The sequence below is a fragment of the Prunus dulcis genome, chromosome 6 (assembly GCF_902201215.1).
Source record: "Prunus dulcis chromosome 6, ALMONDv2, whole genome shotgun sequence".
Taxonomy (NCBI): domain Eukaryota; kingdom Viridiplantae; phylum Streptophyta; class Magnoliopsida; order Rosales; family Rosaceae; genus Prunus; species Prunus dulcis.
The window spans coordinates 16,844,066-16,852,458 of record NC_047655.1 but is presented as its reverse complement, the minus strand read 5'-3'; the positions used below and the strand labels follow the sequence as shown (position 1 = coordinate 16,852,458).

Genomic DNA, 8,393 nt, shown 5'->3' with positions numbered 1-8,393 from the left:
TTTCATGTCATGTTGAGGGTTGAGTTTTTTGTTTTTTTGTTTTTTTTGTTTTTGTTTTTTTTGTTGAGGTTTTGAGTTGGACTTGGTTTAAGCCCACATATAATATTCATAGATTATTCAAGAGATATTTAGTTATATACCCATTCTTAGCTAAATGATATAAATAAATTTTACACTATTTAATTTTTATAAATAATCTCAAAACAAATCCAAAAAATGACAGCTAGTAAAATTAAATTACTTTCATTTTATGTTGAGGGTTGAGTTTTCTTTTTTTTTTTTTTGGTTGTTGTTGTTGTTGGAGGTTTTGGGTTGGACTTGGTTTAAGCCCACATATAATATTTACAACTTAGCTAGCCCAATCACATCGTGATAAGTAAACAAAACACGAAACACGAACCAGCTCACGGAAAGAAATATCTGCTCTCTGCTCTCTGCTCTCTGCTCTCTGCTGCCTGCGACCATCAACCAAAACGCGAACCAGCTCGCGGAAAGAATTCAAAAGCGAGTCTTCATGGCGGCATTCACAGGAGCGCTGACGACGACCCTTCCCACCGCGCCATTATTACATTCAGATTCAATATCATCATCATCATCGCCTTCGTCTGCCTTTTCTAAGGTATGCAAAAGAACCGCTTCTCTGTCTTGCTCTTCTTCCACTTCTAGTACTGCTTCTACTACTAGTTCCTCTACTGGGCAACCGAATGGCTGCGATGATTGCACAAGGAACACGAAAAGCACTCAGAAGTTTAGCTATGGCAGAGCCTCACCCTCAGTCAGATGGCCCCATTTGAAGCTCACTGACACTTATCCCTCACCTCACACCCAATTCACTCCTCCACTCACGACCCATGTTGTGCAAGATTCCCCTGATTCCGACTCTGAGGGGAAAGAGGAAGAAGACCTGAATTTGGGTTCTGTGGGTTCTTTGGATACGAATGATGAAACCCAACAAGTGTTGGGGAGGCCCAGCAAGACTAAGGCCAAGAAAATGACCAAACTGGCTCTCAAAAGAGCCAAAGATTGGAGAGAAAGAGTGAAACTTTTTACTGATAGGATTTTGGGACTGAAACCCGACGAGTTTGTGGCTGATGTGTTGGATGATAGGAAAGTTCAAATGACCCCAACTGATTTTTGCTTTGTGGTGAAATGGGTGGGCCAGTCGAGCTGGCAGCGTGCATTGGAGGTCTACGAGTGGCTGAATTTACGCCACTGGTACTCCCCGAATGCACGGATGCTTGCCACTATCTTAGCAGTCCTTGGAAAGGCTAGCCAGGAAGCCTTAGCTGTGGAAATATTCACGAGGGCTGAGCCCGGAACTGGCAATACAGTCCAAGTGTACAATGCCATGATGGGCGTCTATGCACGAAATGGCCGTTTTAATAAGGTCCAAGAATTGCTTGATTTAATGCGTGAGAGAGGGTGCGAACCGGACCTCGTGAGTCTCAATACTTTGATAAATGCTCGCCTGAGGTCAGGAGCCATGGTACCAAACTTGGCTATTGACCTTTTAAATGAGGTGAGAAGATCAGGTCTTAGGCCCGATATAATAACTTATAATACTCTTATAAGTGGCTGTTCGCGTGAATCCAATTTGGAGGAGGCAGTGAAGGTTTACAATGATATGGAAGCACATAACTGTCAGCCTGATCTTTGGACTTACAATGCCATGATTTCCGTATATGGGAGATGTGGAGAATCGAGCGAAGCTGAGCGGCTCTTTAAGGAATTGGAGTCGAAAGGGTTTTTCCCAGATGCAGTGACGTATAATTCCTTGTTGTATGCTTTTGCAAGAGAACTTGATATAGAAAAGGTGAGGGATATTGGTGAAGATATGATGAAAATGGGGTTTGGTAAAGATGAGATGACCTACAATACTATTATCCACATGTATGGCAAGCAGGGCCAGCATGATCTAGCGTTTCAGCTTTACAGGGACATGAAAATGCTAGGCCGGACTCCTGATGCTGTTACATACACTGTATTGATCGATTCGCTTGGAAAAGCAAATAAGATAACGGAGGCTGCTAATGTGATGTCAGAGATGTTGGACAGTGGAGTGAAACCCACTCTTCGGACTTATAGTGCTTTGATGTGTGCATATGCCAAGGCTGGGAAACAAGTGGAGGCTCAAGAGACATTTGATTGCATGGTTAAGTCTGGGATTAGACCAGATCATCTAGCATACTCAGTTATATTGGATATCTTTCTGAAGGTCAATGAGACAAAGAAGGCTATCACGTTGTATCAGGAAATGCTGCATGACGGTTTCAAGCTGGATCATGCCCTCTATGGGTTTATGTTGCGGGTGCTTGGAAGAGAAAATAAATTGGAAGTCATTGAAAGAGTGATCAGAGATATGGAAAAAGTTGGTGGTATGAACCCACAAGTTATCTCTTCTATTCTTGTTAAGGGAGAATGTTATGACCATGCTGCTAAAATGTTGAGATTAGCCATCACCAGTGGCTATGAGTTGGACAGGGAAAGTCTTTTCTCTATTGTCAGTTCATATAGTTCATGTGGAAGGCACTCAGAAGCATGTGAATTGCTTGAATTTTTGAGAGAACATGCTTCCGGTTCCAATCAACTTATAACTGAAGCATTGGTTGTCATACAATGCAAGGCTCACAGATTTGATGCTGCCTTGGTGGAATATAGTAATACCAGAGGGTTCCATTCTTTTAGTAGAAGTTCAACCATGTATGAAATCCTGATTCAAGGCTGCGAAGAGAATGAACTCTTTGGTGAAGCTTCTCAGGTTTATTCTGACATGAGATTATATGGTGTTGAACCATCTGAGCATCTTTACCAAATTATGGTGCTCATCTATTGTAAGATGGGTTTCCCTGAGACAGCCCACCTTTTGATTGATCAGGCAGAAATGAAAGGCATTTTTTTTGACAATGTCAACATATATGTTAATGTTATTGAAGTCTACGGGAAATTGAAGCTGTGGCAGAAAGCTGAAAGTTTGGTGGGAAGTCTTAGACAAAGATGTAAAGCAGTGGATAGGAAGGTCTGGAATGCTTTGATACAAGCTTATGCTGCAAGTGGTTGCTATGAGCGAGCTAGAGTGATCTTTAACACAATGATGAGAGATGGTCCTTCCCCAACAATTAATTCTGTAAATGGTCTTTTGCAAGCTCTGATTGCTGATGGGAGATTGGATGAGCTCTATGTTCTAATCCAGGAGTTGCAAGATATGGGTTTAAAAATAAGCAAGAGTTCAATTCTCTTGATGCTTGAAGCATTTGCTCGAGAAGGTAACATATTTGAGGTAAAGAAGATATACCATGGAATGAAGGCTGCAGGTTATTTTCCTAACATGGATTGTTTCAGGATTATGATCAAGTTATTGTGCAGGGGAAAACGAGTAAGGGATGTTGAAGCAATGGTTTATGAGATGGAAGAGGCAGGGTTCAAGCCTGATCTTTCAATATGGAATTCCATGCTTAAGTTATATGCAGGAATTAAGGATTTCAAAAAGACAATTAAAGTATACCAGCAGATTCAAGAAGCTGTACTTCAACCTGATGACGATACTTACAATACTTTAATTATAATGTACTGCAGAGATTGTCGACCAGAAGAAGGTTTATCATTGATGCAGGAAATGAGAAGGCAGGGCCTAGAACCTAAGTTGGACACTTACAAAAGCTTAATTTCGGCATTTGGTAAGCAGAAGCTGTTGGATCAAGCTGAGGAACTTTTTGAAGAGTTAAGGTCAAATGGATGTAAACTGGATCGGTCCTTCTATCATACAATGATGAAAATGTTTAGAAATTCAGGAAACCATGCCAAAACTGAAATGTTGTTCACCATGATGAAAGAGGCCGGAATAGAACCCAACTTTGCCACAATGCATTTGCTTATGGTTTCTTATGGCAGCTCTGGACAGCCTCAGGAAGCTGAAAAGGTGCTTGACAATTTGAAAGTAACTGGCTTAGATCTTGATACGTTACCATATAGTTCAGTTATTGGTGCTTATCTGAAGAATGGAGATTATAACATTGGAATTCGAAAGCTCAATGAGATGAAGGAAGTAGGCCTGGAGCCAGATCATAGAATATGGACTTGCTTTATACGGGCTGCAAGTTTATCCCAGCACAAAAGTGAAGCCATTATTCTCCTAAATGCACTGCGTGATGCCGGATTTGATCTTCCAATCAGGTAATTATTAGTTCTCAAGTTAGAATCACAATCCGACTTTTCTTCTTTTTCCAAGTTTTTTCTCCTCTGATCCATCTCCAAGCAAATCTTGTCTTGTAGGCTTGTGACAGAAAAACCTGAGTCACTGATTTTGGAAGTAGATCGTTGCCTAGAAAAACTAGAACCCTTGGAAGACAATGCAGCCTTCAACTTTGTCAATGCTTTGGAGGACCTTTTGTGGGCATATGAACTCCGTGCCACTGCTTCATGGGTTTTCCAATTAGCAGTAAAGAGAGGCATCTATAACAATGATGTGTTCAGGTAGGTGTTGGTAGATCCAATAGTCAACCATCTGGGATGTTATGTCTATCAAGGCTAAAGAAAAGAAAGTGGTTTTCCTTATCAATCAATTTTCGTTTCCATCGGTTTGCTTATATCCAGTAATCTTTTAAATGCAGGGTAGCTGACAAAGACTGGGCTGCTGACTTTAGAAAGTTATCAGCTGGTTCTGCTCTTGTTGGTCTTACTTTATGGCTGGATCAGATGCAGGCAACCCTCTTTCTCCTTCACAGTTTCGTTTGAGATCACTACCCTTTTGAAGCTCCCCTTTCATTTTTGAGTCTAACACAGAGGTTCTTGTCTTATGGCAGGATGCATCATTGGAGGGTTATCCAGAATCTCCAAAATCAGTTGTGCTGATAACGGGGACATCCGAGTACAACATGGTTTCACTTAACAGTACATTGAAGGCATGCCTTTGGGAGATGGGTTCACCTTTTCTGCCTTGCAAAACACGAAGTGGCCTTCTTGTAGCGAAGGCACACTCCCTCAGGATGTGGTTAAAGGACTCCCCGTTTTGTTTGGACCTTGAGTTGAAAGATGCCCCAGCTCTCCCTGAATCAAACTCAATGCAGCTGATTGATGGATGCTTCCTACGGCGCGGTCTTGTTCCTGCATTTAAGGAAATAACCGAGAGGCTTGGCCTAGTGAGGCCCAAGAAATTTGCTAGATTGGCTTTGCTATCAGATGAAAAGAGAGAGAAAGTTATTCAATCTGATATTGAAGGGAGGAAAGAGAAGTTAGAGAAAATGAAGGAAAATGATAATCCAAGGAGGGTGAGCAGGATTAAAAAGCTTAGGAAGAGGAAATATGTAAGACCGTCCACATTGTCAAACACCAACAGATTGTATCAGGACAAAAAGCTTTAAAATAGAGTTGTGAAAGTATGGAAAGGCTGCATAGTTTCCGTACCTTCTTCCACTTCAGCACCTCTTCGTTTAAATCTTTCTTTTTGATCTCATGCCGCATTAACTTTAAAGACCTGAACTTCACTGATAGCATGGAGGAGGATTCTGACGATGAAACTCACGGAAGATGAGTATGTTTTCAAGCTGTGTGAGGTTATGTTTGACTCGGAGTCACAGGTCCACTAAATGATTTCTAATTATGCTGGTTTTATTATGTTGTAGTGAGCGACTGAATATACGGGGGATGAAGATGTCAGCTGGAAAGTCCGAAGAGCAGCAGGTAAATTCTTAGCGGCATTAATTGTTTCCTGTCCTGAGATGCTTTCAAAGCTGTATGAGGACAATAGTCCTGAGATGCTTTGCAATTTCTCTTGAAACTTCGCATTATATTTTTGTGTGCTCTCTTGTGTTATCGATATATTTGTAACATTTTGATTTTGTATTTTACTTGGTATGGGTCTCTCATCGACTTGAAATATGATGTTTAATTTCCTTCAATTCTCACAATAGTCCTTCAATGAAATCATTAAACACTTTCTGCTTTTCCGCAGGCTTGTCCAAAATTAATTGACAGGTTTGAAGAGAGGGAGGAAAATGTCAATGTAAACCAGAATGAATGTCAGTGGATCATCTCACTTCACGGGATTAATTATTTTGCTGCAGATGGATTTTTTAATACATTCATTGAACTGTTGCAGCAAACTGAAAATGTTACAAAAGGACAGATTGAGATAAATGATCGGAGGTAACTTAGTTGTAAACTTGTAATGTTATCTGAGTGTTAAAGTACATGCAGTTTGTTTTCTCTTTTACCTCTTATCTAGCATTTGCTCGGTTGGGTGTGGTTTTAGAAATCTTAGATTCTTAACTAGGGAAGTCCTAGTTCTGAGTTATTAGATGCCTTTGCTAAATTCTTGGCATGTTTTGCAGTCCAAAATGGTTATTGAAGCAAGAAGTGCCAAAGATTGTCAGATCTATAAATAGGCAGCTACATGAGAAATCTATCAAGACAAAGGTAGGATTTTTTAAATATCTTTTGGATTGTTTGTTATGGGAATGTTATGAACTATAACATTTATCTATTTTCGGGTTGGCACGCTTTCTGTTTTGAAAGAACTTGTGGTGGTCTTGCCAGATTTCCTGGCTGATCACAAGGGTTCACTCAGTCCAGGAATTGAAAAGGCGTTTAAGTGTAAGTAAAATTGTCTCAAATTGTAAGTGTATTTTGAACTAAGATAAGTCTTTTCTGGTGCTGATATTTGTTCCCCTTTTTTCCTTTTTTTGGTGGTCACTTGTAATTTTTTCTAGGATAAGTCTTTTACCTCCAATTTAAAGATTGAAGCTCTTATATTTGCGCGATTGGTGCTGGCTTCACATTCTCCTTCTGTGTTTTCCATCCTTATATCAAGGTAACTGCAGTAACTCTTACGAATATGCTATGTTATGAATACGCTGATATGACATTGAGAAATAGACCACTAGTTGCATTCGTTTGGGGACATTATAAAATATAAACTCATATTATTGCAGACTCTTTCTAGTCCTGTTGTATCTGCTGTGGGAGAGCGCTATTACAAAGTCACAGCTGAGGCATTAAGGGTGTGTAGGGAATTATTCCATGTCGTTCGCCTGAATATCGAGGTGTATTAGTGGGCACACTTTGTCTTGTGGTCCTGTTAAATTATTCTCTACTTATATGATATGGTTATTCCATGTAGGGGATTGGTTTTGATTTCAAACCTTATGTTCATCCAATATATAATGCCATAATATCACGCTTGACAAATAAAGATCAAGATCATCCTATATATGTACTTAATTGTTTATGTCTGCACATATTGTGGCTCATGTCTATTCTTATGCAGGAGGTAAATGAATGTGCTATATCTTGCATGGATCTAGTTGTGTGAACATTTGGTGATAACCTTAATGTTGAACTGCCTGTATGCCTTCCTGTACTTGTTGATCGGATGGGAAATGAGATCACTCGACTTACAGCTGTGAAGGTAATTCTTTTGCTCACTTTTGTGACTGACTGTGACTGTCCCTTTGCCATTTGTTTGCTGATGTCTATTTTTCGGCCTTTACTTTCTGAAGATATACATTTGGGACTGTGTTATTATGTACATGTCGTTTATGATTTCTTTCCCCCCTCTTTTTCTCCCAAAGATAGTTTAAGGATATTCAATAATTATATTTGTTTTTGTGGGCGAGTAGAGTCATAGAGCTGCACGATGGGTCGAAGCAGAAATAGAAGACAGAAGCAGCAGAAGCTTGTTAATCTGGATTGGACAGAGCTGCCTCGGGGTATCCTTGAGATCATCTTTGAGCGACTGACTGTGAGTGTGACTGATTGTATATCTGTTAGTGATGTTTGCAAAGCCTGGAGACATGTTGTTGCACAAGAACTTGCTGGTTGGCAAAGCCGTGGTGTGCCATGGCTCATGATGTCTGGCAAAGATAGAGAGGTAAGAACTTGTATTAGCATACTACAAAATCAACATTGGGACATTGTGCTTCCTGAGGCTTATGGAAGATATTGTTGGGGATCATATCAAGATTGGTTGATTCTAGTAAAACATATTGGTTGTTTCTATCTTGAGATTAGCTTGTTGAATCCATTCTCTAGGAACAAAACTGATCTTCCCAAAACATGGAACTTTTATCATAAGAGTGTTCTCTCGGGGCTTCCCATCCTTGAAAACTATGTTTGTGTTGAACGGGAAATTTTCACAAAAGCAATCAGCCAGGAGTTTGACTTGGGATATAATTGAAATTCTTGTCCCCGCAGTCTTATCAAGAAAAAAAATAAAAGAGATGTATTTGGTTAGATATGAAACACAAAGAGATAAACATCTCAGTTGAGAAGTGGTCATCAGCTTGAATTCAAACTCGTCATAATATAGCCTCTATAAGAGGCATGACGCCTAGAAGCAAGAATCGGGGGGGGGCTCCAGAAAGGCCCCAAGTCTTGGGGAGAGTTGCAGGAACGAAGAG

General features: G+C 40.2%; 1 protein-coding gene across 2 annotated transcripts; it reads left to right on the top strand.

Annotated features, from left to right (window-relative positions):
* The first annotated feature begins 426 nt into the window (after positions 1-426).
* Positions 427-7,998, top strand: LOC117631383 (pentatricopeptide repeat-containing protein At3g18110, chloroplastic-like). 2 transcript variants are annotated; one of them, XM_034364502.1, is made up of 10 exons: positions 427-4,170; positions 4,270-4,470; positions 4,608-4,698; positions 4,800-5,527; positions 5,619-5,728; positions 5,948-6,014; positions 6,095-6,141; positions 6,327-6,411; positions 7,262-7,402; positions 7,614-7,998. In XM_034364502.1, the coding sequence occupies exons 1-4, from the start codon at positions 515-517 to the stop codon at positions 5,355-5,357; spliced, it is 4,506 nt and encodes a 1,501-aa protein (XP_034220393.1). In that variant the 5' UTR covers positions 427-514; the 3' UTR covers positions 5,358-5,527; positions 5,619-5,728; positions 5,948-6,014; positions 6,095-6,141; positions 6,327-6,411; positions 7,262-7,402; positions 7,614-7,998. The 2 variants fall into 2 exon arrangements, with proteins under 2 accessions (XP_034220393.1, XP_034220392.1); XM_034364501.1 differs by having other exon boundaries at positions 5,619-6,014.
* The last annotated feature ends 395 nt before the right edge of the window (positions 7,999-8,393 follow it).

Bases quoted from the DNA above. Each gene is read 5' to 3' on its own strand.
- LOC117631383 (XM_034364502.1), top strand. From the start codon at position 515: ATGGCGGCATTCACAGGAGCGCTGACGACGACCCTTCCCACCGCGCCA. The intron at 4,171-4,269 runs GTAATTATTAGT...CTTGTCTTGTAG, and splicing joins GGATTTGATCTTCCAATCAG to GCTTGTGACAGAAAAACCTG. The intron at 4,699-4,799 runs GCAACCCTCTTT...GTCTTATGGCAG, and splicing joins TATGGCTGGATCAGATGCAG to GATGCATCATTGGAGGGTTA.